At 29.7% G+C, this 24264-nt stretch overlaps 1 protein-coding gene across 1 annotated transcript; it reads left to right on the top strand.

Moving 5' to 3' along the window:
• Window positions 1-11073: 11073 nt before the first annotated feature.
• On the top strand, window positions 11074-12383 carry LOC100209643 (protein draper). Its single transcript, XM_065787826.1, has 4 exons — window positions 11074-11451; window positions 11566-11775; window positions 11888-12100; window positions 12183-12383. Exons 1-4 carry the CDS (start codon window positions 11144-11146, stop codon window positions 12229-12231), a joined length of 780 nt encoding a protein of 259 aa, XP_065643898.1. The 5' UTR covers window positions 11074-11143; the 3' UTR covers window positions 12232-12383.
• Window positions 12384-24264: the final 11881 nt, after the last annotated feature.

The raw sequence follows: 24264 nt of genomic DNA, 5'->3' as shown, positions 1-24264 counted from the left end.
AAAGCATTAAACATAGCACTACTGATAAAAATAATGAAAGGCCTCTAGTGCTTTTTTATCATTTAAAAAATTATTGTTTTATTGCTTGGCATACCTTTTTCCATTATATATATTATATATATATATATATATATATATATATATATATATATATATATATATATATATATATATATATATATATATATATATATATATATATATATATATATATATATATATATATATATATATATATATATATATATATATATATATATATATATATATATATATATATAATATATATATATATATGTATATATATATATATATATAAATATAAATTATGTTAGTGTATTCTACAAACAGAGTGCTCAATGTTTTAAAAGAACAGAGCAACAAAAAATTAGTAAAAACACTTATCTAATTTTTTTCTCGCCACTATGATCAATACACTTTTGCATGCGCTTACACCAATTTTCAAAGCATTTATTTCATTTCGAATGAGGTATCTCTAAAACATGATTTTTGAACGCTTCAATAGCTTCTTCGGGCGATGAAAATCGTTGACCACGCAGTTTATTCTTTACGGATGGGAACAAAAAGAAATCATTGGGTGCCAAATCAGGGCTGTACGGCGGATGACCCATCAATTCAATGTTTTGAGTGCTCAAATAGTCTCTTGTTTGAGCTGTGAGAGCTTGCATTGTTATGATGAAGAACAATCCGACGTCTCTTGTTTGTTTTCCTTATTTCACCGAAGATTTCTGGCAAACAGATGGTTGTGTACCACTCAGAATTTACTGTTCTACGATCCTCTAGACACACTGTTGCAATATGTCCAGTTTATCCGAAGAAACAGGCCACCATTTTTTTCGGAAAAACTGGACACAAAAATGCTTCGTGCGCGAACAACTTTTGTTGGATTTGGTTCATCTTGAAACACCCATACAGTCGACTGCTGTTTACTTTCGGGCTCATACGAATATATCCATGATTCGTCACCTGTCACGATTTTATAAACGACTTTTGAAGCACCGCGATTGTATTTCTTAAGCATTTCTTTGCACCAATCGAGACGAGCCTTTTTTTGAGGGACTGTCAAATTATGTGGGATCCAACGCGAACATAACTTTTGCACAGCGAAGTGTTCATGTAAAATCGCATATATGCTGGTGGAACTAATGCTTAGGGTTGCCTCAATCTCACAATAGGTTACATGACGATCTTGCCTAATCATTTCGTGCACAGCATAGATGTTTTCTGGCAATACAGTCAATTTTGGACGACCTTCACGAAACTTGTCGGACAGCGAACTACGATCACGACTGAATTCACTATACAACCGATACACAGTGTTTTTTTTTGATGGAGCTTTATTGTCAAAAATCAAATTAAGTTGATTGACGCACTTTTGTTGTGATAATCCACGTCAAAAGTCGTAAAAAATCATGGCACGAAAATGTTCACGATTCAGTTCCATTTTTTGCCGAGACAAAACTTTCAACTAAATATAAAATAAACAAATAGCGTCCGTATGACAAAATGTTTTGAGTGCGTATATCGTCAAAAATGTCAAACTTTACGATGGAACCGTCAGATGGACTCACATGACATCAGTGTTGTCAATTCCCGAAATATAAATAGTGACCCTCGTATTTGTCTGTTTGGTACAACTGTGTTTATTTTATTCAATATATATAAACAAAAACAAAATTAATAGCATTAATTTTAGAAAGGAACTAAAAATAAAAAGTTGAAATAACGTTGAAATTTTCAAAGTTTGTTTTTAACAAACTTAAGTTGTATTGACGTTGAAATTTAGACCGTTATTTTTCAACCGTATTTCAATCAAATCTCAAATATCAAAAGTCAAATATTAGACACCTGAAAAGTATCAGGGCCGTACCGTGAAATTTTTAAGAGGGGTCGTTTTTGAAAAAAGAAGGTAGTTTTAAAACACCAAACAAATATCTTACTATATTTACTTTATAAAATTTTCGTGAAACATAGCTATATTTGTGTAAACAATGTTTACATAAACGAATTTATTGTTCTCTGAATATTCTTTCTATTTTTATACTACATAGGCGTATAAGCAAGCTCCTTGTTAGAAAATAGGTATCGATACAAAGAATAATAATACTTTGATAAATGGTTTAAATTTTTATTCAAAAACTAAACTTTTTTCGTACAATTTTCTAGTATGTAAAGTAAAAAATAATTTTGAGACTTGTTAAAAATTAACAACTTCATTGTAGTGGATATTCATGATGGCTAATGAACCAAATTTATCTGCATACTGGCTCTCAATCATGTTCTTAATCTTCGCATTGCTCAAAAGCTGCGTTTACATTCTGCGGACGTTATGTGTAGTGTACATCAGATCTTTAGAAGCTGAAAGAGATTAGGATATTGATTTTCATCACAGATTTTAATGGCTTTAGCTAGAGTATTAGGCATATCTTCAGGTTAAATAACAGACCGTTTTCTTTTTCAGAACATGAATTCTTGATCTACAGCTTCTGAGTTTGGAAGATCACTTTTATACACTTCAACTAACTCCTGGAAAGCAGTTATCTCCTCGCTGCAAGTTATCGAGGGAACCAAGCATAAAACTTTAGCAGCAATGCAGTTTGTCATTTGGAATCGTATTTGGTTTCTGAAATGATGGTGTCGAGAAAAGGTATAATCAAGGCCCGTTTATAATATTTATGGGGACTCTCTGCAGGTACGTTATTTCTGTAGGCCTGTCTCATAGTGATTCTGGGAACCGTTGGTTCTACAAATAATTTACATGCTATACGAGTAGCTTGTTGGTAAATTGCGTAAGTTTCTTTTTCAACATTTTTTTGTAGATGGTTCAAATCGTCGATTGTTTCTTGAATGTTACTGTATGCATACAAAATATCAGTTGTGCACCCTTGTAACCTCTCTGTTATATACGACAACGGGTGAAGTAAGCGGTGCAAAATTATAATACCAATTACGAATTCGAACTTAGTGAGTGCATTAAGGAGTGAGTGGGCCTCTCTTTTTTCTTGCGCGTTCCAATCCATACTAAACTCTATATTGAAATGTTCTACATTAGAGTGTATTCCTAAAATAATCTCTAATGCCTCTGCCATAAATGGTATAGCTAAATAAAATTGTTTATATGCGGCATCTCTTTCTGACAATCTTGTTTTGCACATCCCAATCAAAATCTTTTTTGATAGGGATGTGAAACAGTATATGCAGTTGACTGCGTCTTCCCTTTTGTTGTATACAAATCCATTTTGTAAGTATTCTTCTTTACAAGCACGTTTTGGGAAATTGAAAACGTATCTTCTGTTTTAAGTTATTCGTAAACATTTTGTATATTTCATGTGGTGATAATTCTTGATTTCCGCGCAAGAGTTTGTCAATATCATATCGTTTTTCTTCTTCTTTAAAATCACATTCTTTTAAATTTGTTTGGTCTGCTTTTGTTAACATTATTATCATCTTTAATGACTTCCTCTTTATCTTCTACTTCGGGCATTGTTTTATCGGTTACATTTTGAGAACTGTTGATAATAAAAAAACACTTGAAACGTAAGTAATAAATAATAAACTTTCAGATCTTAAGCTATACCAAAATTAAAAAAACTTGCGTAAACATTACAATAAGAAACAAGTAAAAACAAAAGTACTATCATAAAACAGTTTAACGAATAGATTATATCCATATCTAGATAATATCTTTATCTAGGTAATATCTATATCTAGATAATATCTATATCTAGTTAATATCAAACTAATTAAACGAACAATTAGAAAAAGAAGATCAAAATAACTTTTTTACTAAAAATATCCAGCCAACGATTTGCATTTCATTGCAACATTTTGAAGCTCTTTTCTATCAGCTGGTCGTTTTCTAATTTGGTTAGGCATGTTAACTCTATCATTTGGTTTTAAAAGTGAATTAGTATTAGTAGAAAATGGTAATTACATTATAAACTCTGGAGAAACTGTTTTCATTTCTCGTTTACAAAAGATTTCACAATGCAATGACTTGTAATGACACCTTACGTTTGTGAAACAATAAAGTAAAAATTGTTTCATGAGAATGATTTATAAAAATCAAATAATTTTCATAAAAATTTTGATTAAATAATTTAACATCGAAAAGAGTCTGGAAATAATTTTTGGCGTCAAATTAAAAAAAGGCACTTTGCATAAAAAGGGGGGTCGATCGCACCCAACGACCCACCAACCACGGTACGGGCCTGAGTATCATTATATATTTAAGATGCATGCTAATGATGGGTTTTTTTTGTAAGCACTGGGTATCGCATGATTTCAAACAACTGCAGCAACAAAACACAAATCGTTTGTTGGACTGGAAGAACTAAAGAGAATACTCTTATGCACTTTCCTTTTTGACTCGAGTCAAAAAGGAAAGTGCGTTATTACTGCAAGTGTAGAGAAAGCTTATAATACAAGTAAAAGGAATAATCATTCACTGTTAAAAGTTTATAAGGTTGTAATGTTTATGATTCATTCTCGAGTTTTGAAAAAACATTTTGGAAAAAACAAGAGAAATGAGATGGGTCTATAGTTACATAATTTTGAATTACTAGTATCATAAATTTTGAATCCACTCGTCAGAAAACCCTCCACTTTTAAATAAAAGGTTACGAATTAAAGTATTCCAAATTTTATGCGTTACAAAGTCCAAGCATGATTCAAAACTTATATTGTGAAGTTATTTTATTTGCTATATTTTTCCCGAAAAAATATTATTCAATATCTTTATACTCATTAATTATATTACTTTCGTCATCAATGTTTAAATATTTTGGAATTGTATTACCATAACCTTTCTTTTCTATTCTAATCGCATCTTTTATGATATTCCAGATTTTTTATTATTTCCGATATTCTTTTGTAAAGCTTGTGTTTTTTAGTTTTTTAAACAGGATTTTGTAATTTTTGTCTATTTTTTCGTTTTTATAAGTTTTTTTATTTTTTATTGTTTAAAGATTTTTTATTTTTTACAGTTTACTTTAAGTTAATAATTTCCGTTATTTTTTTATTTTATTTTTTTCTTGTTTTTTTTGAAAAATCAGATATGAAATATGATCAAAAACTGGTCTCTTAAGGCGAGTTTCCACTCATCCGTTTTTCAACGGGAAAGGGAAAGGAAAGAAAAAAATAATCACGTGAGCATGCGTAATAAAAGCTTTTATTTGTCCAAAGGAAAACTGCGCATGCTTACGTGATTATTTTTTCGTTCCCTTTCCCGTTCCCGTAGAAACGGATGAGTGGAAACTCACCTTTATGAAGTTTTTATGAAGTTTTTTTGAAGTTTTTTAATTTTTTATTTTTTAAAGATTTTTTATTTTAGTTTACTTTAAGTTTTTTTTCTTGTTTTTTTTTGAAAAATCAGATATTAAATAAGATCAAAAACTGGTCTCTTATATCGCTTTTTATGATTTGTTTTTTTTTAATTATTGGATGTTTTTAAATAACTAGTGTAAATATTATTGATAAGAGATTCAATTTGATGAGTGACGCGAATTGGCTTGTTAATTAAGTGAGATATTGTTGTATTGAAAAAGAGTGCTGCGTAAACGTTCAAAATCAACTACAGCAGAATCTCTCTAATTCGAATTCGATGGGGAAAAATAAAAGTTCGAATTAGAGAGATTTTCGAATTATAGAAAGTTAATTTCTCTTAAACACATTTCACGGTGACTTTGCATTTAATCGAATTATGGAGGTTTTCGAATTAAGGAGATTCGAATTAGAGAGACTGTACTGTATCTGTTTTGAAATCTAAATTTTTAACTTTCAAAGCAAAGACAAAATTATTTTAAAATATTTTAGTTTTTTAATACCAAGTAATCAGTTTTTGGAAAAAATTTTAAAAGTTGTTTCTTTTTTTATTAATGAATATTAATTTGTTATGACTTTGGTCCTTTATATTTGGTTTAAACTTTAGGGAATAAAGGAGAAACGAGAGAGTATAAATTAATTAAAGAAAATGTACTAAACTTAAGCTAAAGCAATCTTTAAAAATTGTGTTTAGTTTTTCCCGAAGTATTTGTTCTGCAATTAAAAGCCACGCGAGCAGTTATCTCTAGAAGACATGTGTTTATGTAACTTATTCTAACTTATGCTAATTTTTCTGCGTTATTAATAAAACTCAGGAGTAAATAATCTTCATTTTTATAACCCAAAATAAAACATTTTGAGAAGAGATCATGTAACTTATTCGGGGAATACCAGAATTTAAATTTTTTATACAGTAAGTATATTACATCATCTCTAAACATTACGTCATTTGATTGCGGTAAATGTCTACTGATGTATGAAAATGGTATATATATAAACATGTGTCTCTTAATCCACACTTTGATTAACTCCACTTTTTGAAAAATCTTAAATTTGAGCGTTAGCGTGTTTGATTTAGTCATAGCCTTTTTCTTTTTAAATAAATTTCCCAAATAATAAAATTAAGTTCATTCAACGATAATTTTTTATATATCATAACGAAATTTTAAAAATCAATGTATATTATTTTATCGCTTTTCTCCGTTTATACTTTTATGGAGTTAATCAAAGAGTGCACTGAGAGGCTCATATGTAATTCTAACATCTACATAACTTTTGATATATATGTAACCGTTTTAAAACATCTAGTACCAAGCGTTTGAAAATTTTGCGTCTCTTGCTTTGCGTCTCCATTGCTTTGTTCTGCTTAATTGCATTTTTATAAAGTTATATATTTGCAAATTGGGAACGATAGATTGTAGGGAAGAGGGGGAAGCTTTGAAAAGATTTTTGAAGCGTTTTGTATTTAAGCCTAATAAAACTAGATATTTTGTGAAGATAATATTTACCCTCGCACCTGTCACCTATTTTTCCTGACATTTTGCTTAAATTGAATAAAATATTTGATTGATTTGTTTTTGAGGACAAATCGTAAATATTTCGATGTAAAGTTGTACGATTTTCCTGACCACGTTTCTTACTAGTGAGATGTTTAATGTTATTTATAAGATAGAATAATTCATAACATATACGATTAAGCAGAAAATATCAATAATTGAGATAATTTTGTTTGAAAAAATCTTTGTTTATTATTTAAAATGCTGCTGGGGTAATTTTGAATAAAACGAATGGGGTACCTTTGAATCGTTTAAACTTCTAGCACTGTATTGCTTGATTATTACGGCCTGAATTTTGATTGTCTAATATTAAAAATGGTTCGAATTTTTTAAAAAAAGAGAGTGACAGAAGTCATAGAGGAAGATATTAATAATGCTGTTCTCCAAGTTGTAAATGGATTAATGAGGCCAAGCGAAGCTGCTAAAACTTATAATATAAAATGTAATACTTTACATTACAGAATAAAGAAGTATAAAAGTTTATCTCAGACCAAGCTTGGTTTGACAACTAGATATATTTTTGCACAAGTATTTAACAAAGATGAGGAACTAATGTTAAAAGACTAGCTAATAAAAAGCTCTAAAATGAATTATGGCTTAACATATAAACAAGCAAAAGAATTAGCATTTCATTATGCTATGAAACTTTGCAAATGTCCAAGTAAATGGATGGAAAATAAAAATGCTGGTATAGAATGGTTGAAGGGTTTCATGAAACGTCACCAAGAACTTTCACTTAGAAAACCTGAAAATACAAGTTTGTCTCGTTCAACAAGTTTCAATTAGCACAATGTAAATCAGTTTTTTGATAAGTATGAAAAAGTTTTAAAAAATATAATTTCACTCCTGATATAATTTGTAATATTGACAAAACCAGCATTATGACAGTAGTACAAGCACCCCATGTTATAGCACCACGTGGAACAAAACAAGTATGACAGTGTGTGTCTGCTGAACGTGGACAACTAATTACTATGTGTGGTATAGGAAATGCCATAGAAAATTTCCTTCCACCTGTCTTCATATTTCCAAGAGCACGGTTTCATAACACAATGATAAAAGGAGAACCATCTGGTTGTATTGGTTATGCAAATAGTCAACAAGTGGCTGGATGACAGAGCCATTGTTTTTAAAGGTTCTAAAACATATTAAAAAAACTACTGAGATGTTCGAAAGAGGATCCTGTTTTGCTCTTAATGGATAATCATGTAAGCCATTGTACATTAGATGCCATTACATATTGTTGTAAAAACGGAATGGTAGTTTTAACATTTCCTCCTCACTGCACTCATAGAATGCAACCTTTGGATGTGGCAGTTAATGATCCTTTCAAGCAAAAACTGTCTATCTCTCAGAATGATTGGCTTGTATGCAATCCAGGAAAAACAATAACAATACATGATTTAGTTGGCATAGTGAAACCAGCATATACTACAACATATATATTGCCAGGAATATTGTTCACGACTTGTTTTCTGCAATGACAACTTTCAAAGTGCTGAAGTAACTAATCGCCCTCTGATAGAAACATTTAGTATAGCTTTGATAATTCACATCAAATTCCTATTACACCAGAAGGCATAGTTATGCAAAAACAAGATTTTATGATAGGTTATAAGAATGATGAGCAAAAAACTACAAGCAATGCCTTATAATCACAGCACGCAATAACACCTGAATCAGTAAGACCATATCCAAAAGCGCTACCTCGTAAAAAAACTAATAAAGGCAGAAAAAGTGGGAAATCTAAGGTTCTTACTGTCACCCCAGAAAGAGAAGAAATAAAAAAATCTTATCTTATATGCAAGGCAAGACTTGAAACATTATTTGGAATTGAAAAATAAGAAATTTACAAAATAATATCCTCAAAAGCCAAGCTAAAACAAAAAATACTTTAATCTATGTTGAGTTATCTTAACTTTCAATTATTTTGATTTTTTACACAGTTTTTCAAGTTTTGTTGCTTGTAGAGATTCTTTTAAAAATTATTTGAGGTTTAAGTTTTTTTTTTTTTTTTTTTTTTTTTAGTTATTTTAGGTGCTCCCAGAAGTCCTTACGGTCTTATCACAGAGCACCGCGGGAGAGCATTTAACGGGAAGTTCACGCCTCCTTCCGTACCAATGTCGCTTGTTAAGCTGGAGCTGGCGTCGAACCTCGGACCTCTGGGTTCTGAGCCAGAACTCTAACCACTACGCCACGTAGTGTTTAGAGTTCTGGCTCAGAACCCAGAGGTTCTGAGCCAGAACTCTAACCACTAATCGCCACGTCTGCTCAAAAAATATATATATATATATATAAATATATATATTTATATATATAAAATAAAAAATATATATATATATATATATATATATATATATATATATATATATTCTTTATTAGATTATTAGTGTTTTTTAAACGTTCTATAGTACAATACCATATTAAACAATGCACTAACACAAACATTTGCGTTTTTGAAGTGTAAGATTTAAATTAGATCATTGGATGCTTTAATATTTTTACATAACCCTTGTTTTATCTGTTGTTACTAATAGAAACTTAAACTTTATTTATTACTATTTACCGGTATAACTGAATTTTTTTTAAGTTTAAAGTTTAAGCTGCATCTATTTACAGCTTAAATAGCTTTATATAACTTTTGTTTGATCAACTCTCTAGAGTGATTATAAGATTAGATTGTATAAAAAATATATACTTTTTTACTATTAGAAACCTAAACTTAATGAAATTTAAAAGTAAACAATGCTTTATTTAAAAAAAAAGTGTAATCTCTAGTCATTTCCATCTGCCAGAGATAATTCAAAGCTGCCCCAGGTCTCTTCAAAGCTACCTCAGGTTGGAGCAGCTTTGAACATTTTCACGCGTGTTAAAGAAATAGGAATTCTGACTTAATTTTTAGCTCAGAATTTATTAAAACACTGCAATTTTGTTCCTTAATCATTGTTTTGACTATTCAGAAGAAAAAAAGTGGTTAGAATAATTAAAATATTGATTTATAAAAAAAGTTTAAAAAATGTTCAAAGCTGCCCCCCCTTTCCCCTACTATAATTTGTTTTTCTATTATACAGATTTTTATTTTTTTCAAATGAGGGCCTTCAATATATTTATAGAAAAGTATAGTGTTTCATTTTAGTTATATAATATAGATCCCCCTCTGGGTTAAAATGTTTCGAAATAATAATAAGAACTAATTATTGTTACAAAATATCAGATTTTTCTTATCAAATTAAAGACTCTGTTTTTAAATTATTTTTAGCTTTAAAACTAAAACTACTTTAAAACTTAATAAATAATGATATGCATTATTTTTGTATTGTCATTATTTTCTAAATTTTTTTAAAAGTTTTTTAATATTTATATTTTTGTTAATGTTTTTTTTCTAGCATTGCGTTTTGTAAAAACACGTTTTTGTAAGAACATTGTGTTTCATAAGAACAAGTTTATTATGCAAGCTAAACAACAGACAATACTGCTGTTCACAAAATGAATTAAAAAAAACGATGACTCTAATGTTTACAGGAAAAGTTTCATAACAAAAATATTGTGTTAATTAGATATACATAATTTAATAACCTGAAATAAAATGAAACAATATTGAAAATATTTATAGCAAGTAGCCAATAACAATGTAAGGAAAAATGCACAAATAAAAAAAAGTTTTTTTAAGTATTGTTAAATGTTTCATTTAATTTTATATATATATATATATATATATATATATATATATATATATATATATATATATATATATATATATATATATATATATATATATATATATTTAGTAGTACCCTTTTATAAAACATTTTTGTCTTCTAAACATAAAAATATAATGAAAACCAGTATGAGACACGTAAATCCTCCTTTTATTCTTATACAATAATAGTGTACATAATTGATTTAATAACTAACTATATTGTAAAGAATGTTAAAAATTTTAAATGCTAATGTTTAAGTTCTGGTTTCGAATCAATATTTATTACCTAGTTATTATTATATATAATTATTATTCTATTTAAATGCTAGACGTAAATTCACATGCGTTGCATTTACATCTAGCATGTATATTCAACGTAAATTTATTATAATTAGTTCCGTTTTATCACAAAAGAAAATCTATTTTGGTAGGTTTAAAAAGACTATAAAATCAAAATTATTTTAATGATTTTTAAAAATAACTTCTTTTAAGAATAACCTACTTGTAACTATTAACCTAATTATAACGACTGATAAAATTTAAAATGCTTGCAACTTCATTCTTCATCATGGGAACTATTTTTCAAAAACTTGTTTTCAGCGCTGATTCAAGCTCAATGGCGTTCTGTACTGGAGCAGGTTTAAATTGTTCGAGCTATTGCCCTCAATGTTTTCCAGGTGGATGGTGTGTTCAAGACGAAAATGGTCTAAATACTGGAAAATGCTTATGCAATTACGGCTGGACTGGGCCACTTGGTAGCTATATTAAAGACACAGCTAATCTGGAATGGGGTAAAAACAGAGTAACAGCTTCAAATTGTGCAACCCCCTGTCATTACACATATGCTGTAAGGTAATGCGCTTATAATCTAATTTAATCTTTATCATTTAAAGTAATACATAATACAGTTAAAATGTAAAAAAAGAATTTTTGTGCATTTTAACTGAATGGTAATTTGCTTTATAGAAACCAAACATGTGCTACAGATTCTCCATCTTCAACGTGTAATCCAACTGTATGTGAAAGTAACCAGCGTGGAAAATGTGTCGATGGTGTTTGTCAGTGTTGCAAAGGATGGTCAGGGGAAAATGCAGTATACAAAAATGATCGTTACAACACTGATGGAGTTCTATTTAAATGTGATAAACCATGTCCTTACTTAGGTCCTGGAATAGAGTAAGCTATTTTTAAAATTTTTCTTAGTCTAATTCATTAAATGTAATAAAGTTAAGTTATTAAACAAATAGATTTCAAAATAAGATTTGTGAACTTTAATAAAATTGTTTAGAAATCCAAGTTGCAAACCGGCATCTCTCCCTACACCGTGCAATTCTAAATGTGTACTAAATGATGGAAAATGCAATGAGAAAACTGGTCGGTGCTTGTGTTGTGAGGGTTGGACTGGAGAAAACGCTCAGTTTGAAGATGATGGTGGAATATCTGTAGCTGGCTATTGTAATGTGTACTGCCCATACGTCAAAACATTGGACTTAAGTCAACGGTAAGTGGTTTTATTGATTTATATAACAATTTGTAATTAATTTTAAAATATGTTATAATATTCAATTTAAATTTTTTTATAGAAACTTGTTATGCGTTAATCCAGATTACATCAAACGCTCCACAATTTAATCTATAAGTGTATTTTTTATTTATTTTTAAGTATTTTTTATTTAAGTTTATTTATTTAAGTTTTTTTAGTATTATTTTTATTTGTTGGTATAAATAAGTGTATTAATTTTATTTGTAATTTTAATTAAAGAGTAATAAAATATTTTTAAGTACTTAGTGTAGTTAATTTGTTTTTAAAAGCAATTTGATAAGACCCTAAGGACTTCGTAGAGCACCTAAATAACTGAAAAAATGTTATCGAGCCCGCATGATACTTTTGGATCAAGCTTTCAATCAATGATCCGGTCTTTAAATTATCCAAAATCTTAAATTGAAATAAAAAAAGTTTCTGAAGAAATTATTATTGACTCTGAATGAGAAATAATTATAAATGTTTATTTTTCTAATTTTGTTTAATACAAAATAATTAAGTTAAATTTCTTATTTGCTTATATGAAGTATGATGTGACATAAAATAAAATTACTCTATATTCATTTAGTGTTTTAAAAAATCTCTCAAAAAACACGTTCGCTTGTTCAGATTAAAACTAGGTTTGAAATAAAAAAATTTTTTAGGTGAAATGGTTTAGTATTGTAATCTGTTTCATGGATCATTAACAGTTTTTGTTAATTATAACCATTTCTTGATCGGGATCAATAAAATTTTAAATGAAGTTCGATGAAAAAGTTTTATTAAGGTAAATGTATTCAGTTAATATGATTCAAAATATATCAGAACTAATATCTAACGTGAATAAGATTTTTTTTTTTTTGGAGCGAAATTGTGACACGAAAATTATAGCCTCTAAAAATGTGAAGAATAATCACTCACAATTGAAGATATAAATGTCTATAAAAATTCATTTTCGTATAATAAATTAATTTTTACATACATTTCTTTATCACAAAAATGTTTTTTATACATAATTAAAAAGCGCACAGAAAAAGAATCGCCACTCCTCAAATCTAAAGTCAAGTCTTTAAAGAAAGTCGTTCAAAGCCTAAAAATTAAAAGTTTCATCTCATTGTAAAGAAATGCTTACAATAACATTTTCAGGAATAGCTCTAGAAACTATGAAAAGATTTTTATTAATAACAAATTGTATCAGAAATAAATTTCCTGACGAAATGCATTCTTTGGCAATTACAATGCAATTTTGCTCTTCAAAAAGCATTTTAGTTCGAAAGATTTTTGAGTAGACAGTACCACATTAATCTCAAATAAAACATTGGTACATTAATGTACCAATGTTTTATTTGAGTACCAAGCTGAACCTGGAACAAAACTACTTTTATTGCTCTTCAAGCTGCAAAAAAAAAACTTTAAAAAAACTGGTCGTCGATGTGCGTGCCTCAAAAAAACTGGTCGTGAGACTGTGCTTTTTTATGCAATAAATGAGTAGATAGAACGGAATGGAAAACAATTTTTGATTTTTGAAGTTAAAATTAGCATATAAAGAATATCGACAGCAAACAATGAAAGTAAACCTAGCAGCTTAAATATTCAGTTCAAGTGTTTTTGTTGCTATAGTTTATTGTTCAGAAAATCTTAAATTATCACAGTTTCAAGGATGTAGTGGTACCATTAAGTTTATTTTCATAATAGATTGATTAAATGACATATTAAATTCAATAAAACCATTTCCAAAAGGATACAAGTCATTCTTGCGTACATGTAACAAAGCTATTTTGTTTCCATTTCTTAACATGGAATATAGTTATATCAGTAGTCATAAAAATATTATTGGTACGTAACTGATCTTGTCTTGTTGAAAAGTTGGTTTTATTTGATTGTTGGTAGCAATTAAATATGTTCAAGGTATATTTCTTGACTTAAATAAAAAAGAAGGTTTACCATTAAATTATTTATTATCATATAAGTTCAGTCAAGACCATTTAGAGCTCTTTTTTGGTGCTATGAGAATTGCCGGATTGTTCAACAACAGCTCCTATTGCCAACATTTCATAGTCACAGACATATAAACGACTTTTTGATGCAAAGCAGCGTTCAATGTTTAAATGGAAACTGCAGCATCAGAGATAAAACTTAAAAATTAAGTATTTTTTCCTTTGCTAATTCCAGCACTAAAATATATGAGTGAAGTTGAATTAATAAGAAATATGGTTTGTTGGAGAGAGAATAAACAATTAGTAATTATGGCTATACAGATGTTCCAAATTTTAGCAATCTATTTGAATCCAAATATTTCGATTTCATATATCGCTGGATACGTAGCTATTATGACTTCAAAAAAAAATTATTTGCATTAAATTTTAGAATGTATTAGTACTCTCTTTTTCTTTAGAACAAAACAACTTTTTAAAATTTAAAGACAGAGGAGGTTTTATTAAGCCAACCAAAGTGTTGTTATCATATATGAAGAAACTAAAAGATGTTTCCAAAGATTGATTTTCGAATTTCTTCATCAAACATTTAAAAATAGAAATATACATATTATTCAAATGTTTGATCTCTGTTAGTTCTATAAACTTCTCTTTCTTTAATTATCTCTGTTAGTTCTATAAACTTCTCTTTCTTTAATTATCTGTTTGCTCAAATATCTTAAATTATGTTTCAGACAACTTGTACAAATAAATTACATCAGCTGATTTATAAAGCTGGTCTCTGGATTAATAAGCTTTTAATAAGCCAGTAATATGCCTAAAACATCAACAACATAAATTAATAGTGTATCAAAGTCTGGAAACTTTTAATATGCATGATCATTAGCTAAAATTAATTATTAACTTGAGCAAATATAATCACTCGATAAAAGTTTTACTAGCGCCATTGGTTGTTGATCTACTTGCTAGTGCAATTCGCTGAAACATGTGCTGAAGATCAAATAAAAATGTGTATAAGATGATTTGATATAGGATGAGTTAATCAAGTCTTTTTAAAATTTAAAGCAGCTTTATCAAAATTGAGCGATATAATATCAACACCATTATCAGCAATAAATTTTAAACAACGTTCAAAAATATTAGCTTTTTTACAACCACCTAAACCACAAATGCAAAAACATGCAACAGAACGTTTTAAACGTTTATTAACATAGTTCATCATAAGAACTAAGATTTTATTTGCTAAACTATCATTGGTAATATTATTAGCACAAAACTAATAAAACCAGATATTTTATGGTCTTTCCATTCAATTTTTTCTATCTAAAATTAATGAACACACAGCAAGCTGATCAGTTTCCTTGCCCTCTTTTACTTTGCTTTGAAGAGCAGTTAAAGCTTTTTTACTAAATCCAGTGGAACAGTCAGTACTTTTAAATAGCTGGTGGATAAGTGAAAATGCATTAATAAATGTTTTCATAGAACCAGTAAAATTACTGGCAAGAACTATAGCCTTGCTATTCATACAGATAGTTACACAGTTGCTATTATCAGAAACAGATTTTATAGTACATCTGGTTATTTCCTTTATCGCCTGCTTCTAAGAAAGTGCCAGTACACCTACAAGCTTGTTCTGTCAAAATGTACCTAATGTCAAGTATTTTATTTTCAACACTCTAAATAAAATCTAAATGTTTTACAACATACCTAACATAATTCAATTTACTGACCTAAACCATTTCAAATAACTGACCTAAAACTATGTTCAAATTACTGACTTACAATCTATGATCAAGAGAATCATAAGATGTAAAAAATTATTTGGTCTCCTTCTTTAATCCATACTGCAAAACATCATCGGGACCCTGCCCAAACTCTTTTTTTTCGGGTTTTTGTTTTTAATCCAGCGTAGGGCCGGCAGGCAAAATTCCTCTCTCAGCAGTTGTCAGACATCAAACCTTTGAGCCATATCTTAAATTAGCTATACTTCAAGGAATTGTTTACAGATATTGTCTAAAAAAACGACAACAAATAAAAAAAGTTTTACCTTTCATGCTTTTCTCGAATGATTTGTTTTGGTGGATGAAGTCCAATATATTTAAAGCGGCCGTAGCGCAGTAGTCAGAGCGCTTGCAAGTAATCTAGGGTTTAATCTGGGCTTATTTCGCTCCATCGGTAAGGAAGGACGCGGCGTTAATTTCCAAGTTAAATTCTCTTCCGCAATGCTCTGTAACAAGATCGTTAGGTCTTCTTGGGGCACCTAAAATAACAACAACAAAAAAGTTAAAAAATATCTGACAATTATCTCGTCGTCACTGATAAACTTATGTTAATAAACTAATTTTTTTGCAGAGATGTTAATCTGATCAAAGAGTGGCCAAAAAATTCAAAATACATCAGTAAGATTCTGCTTATCAACAAAGTAAACATAAGCACATCATTAAATATGTCTCTAGAAATAGTTGTTTTGATGAACATCTTTTGTGCGTCTTCTTTTTCATCCATCAATACAATCTTCTATTAGCAGGTGTTATATAACCAGACACATACATAACTGCAATATTTTGTTGTATATATTTTCCTTGTTTATTAGAAAAGCCCTCTCTGAATAGTCTTTCCTACAAACAAACTCCTTGGAATTGTTGGACATTATTTATAAAATTATCATCTAGAAATAATTGTAAAAAGTAGTGAGGAAGTAAATCATCATCGTCAACAGTTGATTTCATATTAGTTTCTATTTAAGTTCTTTTTTAATCAATTAAAAGATTCCTCTTTTATTAGAAAGATTAGTCATTGCTTTGTCTTTAAAAGTATCGTTTTTATTTTTATTATTACTATTGTCACTGTCTACGCTGTTAATTACAACATCATTAGTGTTGATCGAAACAAAACAAACCAGTTAAACTTTTTTTAAATGCTCAAAGATAAAGCTAAAAAATGTAAAATGTTTTGCTCTTTTTACTATACTCTTACCATTCAAATGTCAGGTAACTCATCATCTTTTTCATTTATAAGAATTTCTGCTTCCTGGTTAAGAATACTACCAGGTATTCCGGTATGAAGTGAGCGTTTTTTTTGTAAAAATGAAACACGTTTTGAATGGGAATGTAAAAAAGTTTTATTCAAAGTATTGAATTCTACATCAAAGTGCTTTTTACACTTTTTGAGCAACTTTCTGGCAATTTGTGGATACTACGCCAGTGTTTTTTACCCAATTTTTAACTTCTTTGTAGAAATTGAGGTGCTGCTGCTAATGCATGTACCATTGATGAAAACAAATGATAGTCGAAAGGGGCAAAATCACGGCGATTGGGGGAGTAGCTCCCAGCCTAATGCTTTTATTGTATCTTGAACTGGTTTTGCTTTGTCGCGACGTTAGAATTATCTTCACTTTTCGAACAATTTGAGTTATTGGTAGTGCTATTTACCTCAGAATAATGTTGTTTTATAGTATTGAACTATAATATTTTTAGTATTGAAACCTAAGTGATAAGTAAAAAAGTTGTGGAGAAAATATAAGTTATAAAAATATTTTTATATGCCGTTTCCTAAAGTTTTTATTTTTTAAAACGTTTTATATTAAAACTCAAAAATAAGGAAATAGAACAATATAACGCTAACGTTGCGTTGTGTGCAGGTGGTTTGTCGTGTAACAAAATTAATTTGCCGTGTCTTCTGACCTACTTTTTCCGTTTTTTTATCAAACTTGATTCAATTTGATGACATTTTGTCTGCATCGGTTTGTATTAACAGTTTCACCAGGTTTTCGAACCTCATAATACACCACACCTTCCTGATCATACCAAACACGGAGCATTGCCTTCTGGCTGAATCAATCTAGTTTTTTAGTCGATGTTGACAGTTCCAGATTAACCTTTGATTTATTTTTCGTTTCGGATTCTTAAGATAAATCCATTTAATCGATTGATGGTCTTCCATATTCTTCATTTTTCACACCAAAATCATTAGTGAACTGTTGAGATCATCTTTTGCATGTTGTTTCTGATTGAGCTATTTTGCATGATCACCATATCCCGCGAGTCGCATTCGATTCGACTCTGCAGCCCTTTTCTTCAAATGAAAACAAAAAGTATATGCTTTCCCAAGTCATCACTTTCTGGTAAAAAAAAAATTTGACATTGTTAACACGATAAAAAAATGTTTGTTCGATGATTTGATATATATTAAACATATTTGAAAGTTGTTATACCAACCTAACAAAAACAAACAAAAAAATGCTTACTCACAACAAATTCCGATCGACACATTAGTATCTTAACGATCACTTAAATAAATTTAATAAATTAATTATTTGTTAAGAGTCATTTTTTGTAAGAATCAGGCAGTCAATGGAAGTGACCTCCTCCAAATTGCTTGAATTTTTTATATATTGATCAGAATATAGAGAAAACCTGTTTGGGAAAAAAAAAAATTTCAAAAATGTTTCGTTCACTCGGAATCTGGGCTTAAATTTTGGAGATTTTTTTAAAAATTTTTAGAAATTTAGTTTTTGCCACCTTTGAACCCATTTTTTTTGGCAAGGCAAAAAGTTGCACATAGCTTTTGTAGTTAATATCAGACGTAACCCAAAAGCTCTCTCCAAAAAATATAAAAAAGTTGCGTGACACTGTGCGGTTGGCTAATTATCATAGTTCAAAAGTACAAAATCAATCACTTTTGTCAACTTTTAATCGGAGTTAATTCTAGCGGCGAAGTGTTGCACACAATTTTTCTTTTAGGATTTGAAATTATCAAAGGTATTGAGTCTAAAAATGCAAAGAAAGTTATGTGATACCTAAGGCCTATTAATATATTAAGGCTTGAAATTGGAAAAAAATGTTTTAGTATACTTACAAAATGAACCATTACGGCAGAGGCGCTTAGTTTTGTAAAAATGTAAACATATCCAACTGTCAATACAAAAAGGTCCTAACATAATAATAAAAAAAATTCGTGTGATCTTTAGATATTAAGTTAAAAATAAAGGTACAAATTGTTAAAAATGATTAAGTACGAAGAGATATTTTTTTGGACACACAGATGAGGTTTTCGCTCACAATAAAATTTCTATCATCCAAAATTAGCATTTAGCATTACACAAAACATTGCACGTAATGTTAAGAAAAAATTTAAGCGTTTCTGACTATGATATAGAAATCATAACAATTGAAATAAATAATAATAAAAAATAATACATGATCAGAAGTGAATTATTTAAATTTACGTCATAACCAAATAACTTGTGGTGATCGAATGGAAGAAGAATCGCTGATATCACGATTGTGGAGAAACAAGTTAGTGGGCGGTTGTTTACTTTACCATAAAAATGTCTTAACTTTATTTTAACGATCTTTAAAATTTGCATAAATAGAGTAGATATTTTATCATTGCTATTGAGAAATAGGTACTGCATAAATAGAACTTGTTTTTAGTTGAGTATGAAACAAAACAAATATTTTTATGAAAACTGTTGTTGCTTTTCAAAAGGAAATTGTGGATCATTCAAAAAACATAAAATTATAAACAAAATGTTCTACATTCATCAGCTGGGAGATGTTGATGTTAAGAAACACCTCATCAACTTAAAGGTAATTATGTATTTTAAATTTACGCAGACTGTAATATAATTTTTATAATTACATACTTTATAACTTCTCTGCAATAAGATTTTGAGACAAAGTTCTTTAAACAAAAAAAAATAGCTCTTTTAATTAATTCCTCACTCTTTTAATAAATAATCACTAAATTAATCACACTCTTGCAATATTGTATTTTAATAATAACAACAATGTATTTCAAACTTGTAAACATTTTTCGTGAAGAGTCAGATTATAAACAATGCTTTAAATGACACACTTAATAATTGTTTAAAAAATTGTTTTTAGGTCATGCGATTAAACGATAATAATATTTGGGAAGAAAATGGACTTATTGCAAATAGACTTAAAAGAAATCTTGAAAAGGATGAACAAATATGTGCTTTTCACCGGTACACATTTGGTATTGCATGGAGTCCTCCAAAAACATGCTTTCATCCTCACCATCTAAATATAAAAGGAAAAAAATCTCCCGCTTTAAGGGCGTCACCAATACATGTCGTCATATCAATGTCAAAGCGATACAATGAAGTATTTTCAGTTGGTGCAATGCTGTGTTTTACCCATTTAAAGCAAGAAACTGCTTTATCTAGAGTCAACGAAAACACCAATTTATGTACAGAAACACAAACACAACAAGAACAAACATATATGACACCTGCTACTCCAGATGAAGAATTTGATCCCGGTGAAATTAATGTTTCACAGGAGATTTTGGACGAATCTCTAAGAAGCCGTGAGAGTGTAACTGAGGTTCTTAATGCAAGTCCAATAAAATTTAGATTAAAAAGGAAGTTCGAATATCTGGAAGATACTACTAAAGATAAGTTAAAACGCAAGTATGTTCGCCTAGAAAACTTATTAAAGAAAAAATTTGCGGAAGCTGTTGCTCCTGGACAAGAGGAAATACTTATAGATTTTCTTAACAGTAAAAATGTTGATGAAATAAATAGCCCTCTCCCAATTGAAATTATTCGTGCTCAGAAAGTATATAAGCAAAGTGATTCCATGGGAAAGTTAGTTATCCTCTCATTATTAGACCATACCAAGTATACCAAAAAGTTTATAATGAACACATTTGAGTGTACCAAACATCGTATAGAAACAGCAAGAAAATGGCATGCATCTCATAAAGGGTTGGCATTTCCAGAGAAGAAAGTATTCGTCCGATCTAGTCTTGATCAAACAAAGTGTGAACATTTCTTAGACTTTATATTTACAAGCGGTATTTAGCATGATGTTGCTTATGGAATAACCAAATTAAAATACGACAGCGGTGAAGAACAAAAGATAGTGCATGCAATACTGACGACAAAATATAGCCACGCTATCATGTTCTATCGAAAAAGTTGTAGTGAAAACAATTATATACCATTATCTGATTCAAGTTTGTGGAAAGTATTGCATGCAATAAAACCTTCAAGTCGAAAAAGCTTAGCTGGATTAGATGATGTTACTGCTTCAGGCATGAATGGTTTTCAAACATTACAAAAATTGGCACAAAGATTTAGTTCTCAATCTCTCGAAGCTGCCCTTGAAAAAGGAAAAAGGTATTTGAAAACAAGTTATCAAACCAATTGTAGTGTCAATGACTCAAACATTTCTTCTCATAGCTCAAAACATGCCTTATCAGGTCCATCTGAAAAAAATCTTCAATCCAACACAGAGATATCAGAAGTGGTATGTGCCGATTGCTATGATTTGTGCAAAGCTATCGAGATGATCAAAGAACTAACAATTCAAAATTCTGACGATGCTGATTCTATTTATGATTTGGAAATTGCTGTAAAGGATGTATTCAACTACATAAAACACCTGATGAGAGATTCTCAACAGAAAAAGGCAAAAATCGAAGCTTTTAAGCAATTAAACGATGAAACTGCTTTCTGGCTTAAAGATTTTTGTCAAAAAATTCTTCCGGTTTGATACAGAGAGGGCCAAAGAGAGTATTTTGGCAAGAAAGGAATGAGTTTACATGTGGATATATTCTTCATAAAAATAGCAGGAAAGTTATTCAAACGTGTTTACTTTACTTCAATGTATAGGTGTGATCAGGGAATAGGTGATGTTGTTTTGTTAGCCACTGCAGTTTTAGACCAATTCAGAATTGATCAACCGCATATCAAGAAAATGTTTACCAAATCTGATAATGCCGGCTGCTATCAGGGAAATCTTTCAGCTGAAGCAATCTACAATGTATGCAAAGAGAGAGATATAAAGTTGCTGAGATATGATTATAATGAGCCCTGTTGTGGAAAAGATCAATGTGACAGGGAGAGTGCAGTTGTAAAGACAATTTTAAGGAGTTACGTTGACTCTGGTAATAATCTTTTGACTGCTGAAGATATACACAAGGCTATGCATTATAGTTTTGGCGCTAAAGATGCAAAAGTAGCAGTTGCTCAAATTAGCAATGATAAAACTGTAGTTACTGGACCAAAGATTAAGAACATTAGCAACTATCACTCATTTGAGTTTGGTGAGAAAAGTATGAAGATGTGGCGTTATTTCAATATCGGTGAGGGAATTGAACAAGAGTATGGAAATCTTTAAATTCAACCCTTGATTAAGTTGTTGTTGCCATATAGCAAAACAGATAATTCAATTAAGCGTAACAAGTCACTTAAGGAAAAACAGGAAAGAAGTGACAGGCAATTATATTCATTAAGATTTTGCACTGAAATGAATTGTACTTTATCATTTGAAAGCGATGCTAAGTTAGAAGAACACATGCTATCCGGTCTTAATACAGTTCCGAAATCATTAACATCGTTGGATAAAGTTCGCAACTCGTTTGTTCATAAGATGAAAATTACTTCACAACTAAATATGCCAATTTCTTCATCCTCTAACAGTGCTTCCGTAAAAGACAAACCACATTGCATGAACATTTTTCTATTGCAAGGTTGGGCATTACCAGTTCGAAGTTCTTTTAGATTTTCAAATCAGCAGAAAGAACTGTTGTATAAATACTTTATTCGTGGAGAAGAATCAGGTAATAAAATGAGCCCTGAGCAGGTTCACATGCAGCTGAGGAGAGAACTTCCGCCTGATCAATATGTAACTAGCCAACAGATAAGATCTTTATTTTCAAGGTAGGCATTGTTGCTATCAAAACTTTTGCAAATTAGATTATGTTTCTGACTGTTAAATAGTTCTTTTACAAATATAAAATTAAAATTTAGGTGAAAGTTATAATTTTGTGTGTTTGTTTACATATGTTTAAAAATATGTACAATTGATATTGTTATAGATTTAGTAACCTGAAAAGAAAAGGTAAGCTGGTAGAACCGACAACAGAAAATAATGAAAATAGTCAGGTTAACGATAACAAAGAAGTTTATGGCGAAAATGATGACTTTAATCTGGCAGGAGACAATGAAGATGATAATAAATATGAGGAAGACATCGCCAATCTTGCAAAAGAAATTTGTCTTGTATGGAAAGTGAATGATTGGGTTGCTGTTGCATATGAAAAACAATGGAATATTGGATATATTGTGGAGGTAATATTATTCAAAGTATATATTAGTTTCAAGTTTTTAGAGACTATAATACAGTCATATCATTATTCTTAGAGAAACTTACTGCAGCAGAGTAGAAATTATGTGTGATGTGGTGGATAATGTGTGTAAATGACTCTATTAATAAATGAAAAACTAATTTTTAAATCGAAAAACATTTAAATGTTTGATTTATGTTTTATTTAATTAGCAATATAGTTATCTTGATGTTAGATTTTTGTTCAGTTTTTAATTCATGTTATATCATGCGTGTGACAAAATCACACGAATTTTTTTTATTATTATGTTAGGACCTTTTTGTATTGACAGTTGGATATGTTTACATTTTTACAAAACTAAGCGCCTCTGCCGTAATGGTTCATTTTGTAAGTATACTAAAACATTTTTTTCCAATTTCAAGCCTTAATATATTAATAGGCCTTAGGTATCACATAACTTTCTTTGCATTTTTAGACTCAATACCTTTGATAATTTCAAATCCTAAAAGAAAAATTGTGTGCAACACTTCGCCGCTAGAATTAACTCCGATTAAAAGTTGACAAAAGTGATTGATTTTGTACTTTTGAACTATGATAATTAGCCAACCGCACAGTGTCACGCAACTTTTTTATATTTTTTGGAGAGAGCTTTTGGGTTTTTATTATTATTATTTAGAAGCCAGTCGGTACTTTTTAAGGATTCACCCCCTCCCTCATTTTATTCGTTGAATCGCTTCTGGGTATGTGTCTAGGAACACTTCGCAAAATTATGTACTTTCAGAAGCTTAGGAAATCTATTTGTTTAATTAAGACATAATTTAGGGCAACGTCCTTTTAAGGACATTCGGCACCATAGCCGTTGAGAGAAATTTCGGGCCCTAGGGAAGTTTTCTTAACGGGCCCTCAATATGATCAATCATATACCCAGGACTGCCAGAAGCGTGCTCTGGTTATGGAAAATTAAAAATTAAAATTAATTAAAATTAAAACTATTTAAATCTTTTAAAAATTAAAGTTAGGAAAAAGTGTACAAAAAATAATGTTAAACACTGTTTCATAATAAAGTCTTTCGACTCGCAAATAAACTAATAACTTCTTCAAAATTAA

The sequence above is a fragment of the Hydra vulgaris genome, chromosome 01, assembly GCF_038396675.1.
Source record: "Hydra vulgaris chromosome 01, alternate assembly HydraT2T_AEP".
NCBI lineage: Eukaryota > Metazoa > Cnidaria > Hydrozoa > Anthoathecata > Hydridae > Hydra > Hydra vulgaris.
Note: the sequence above shows the minus strand (reverse complement) of the source record. Positions and strands in the feature narration are given on the sequence as shown.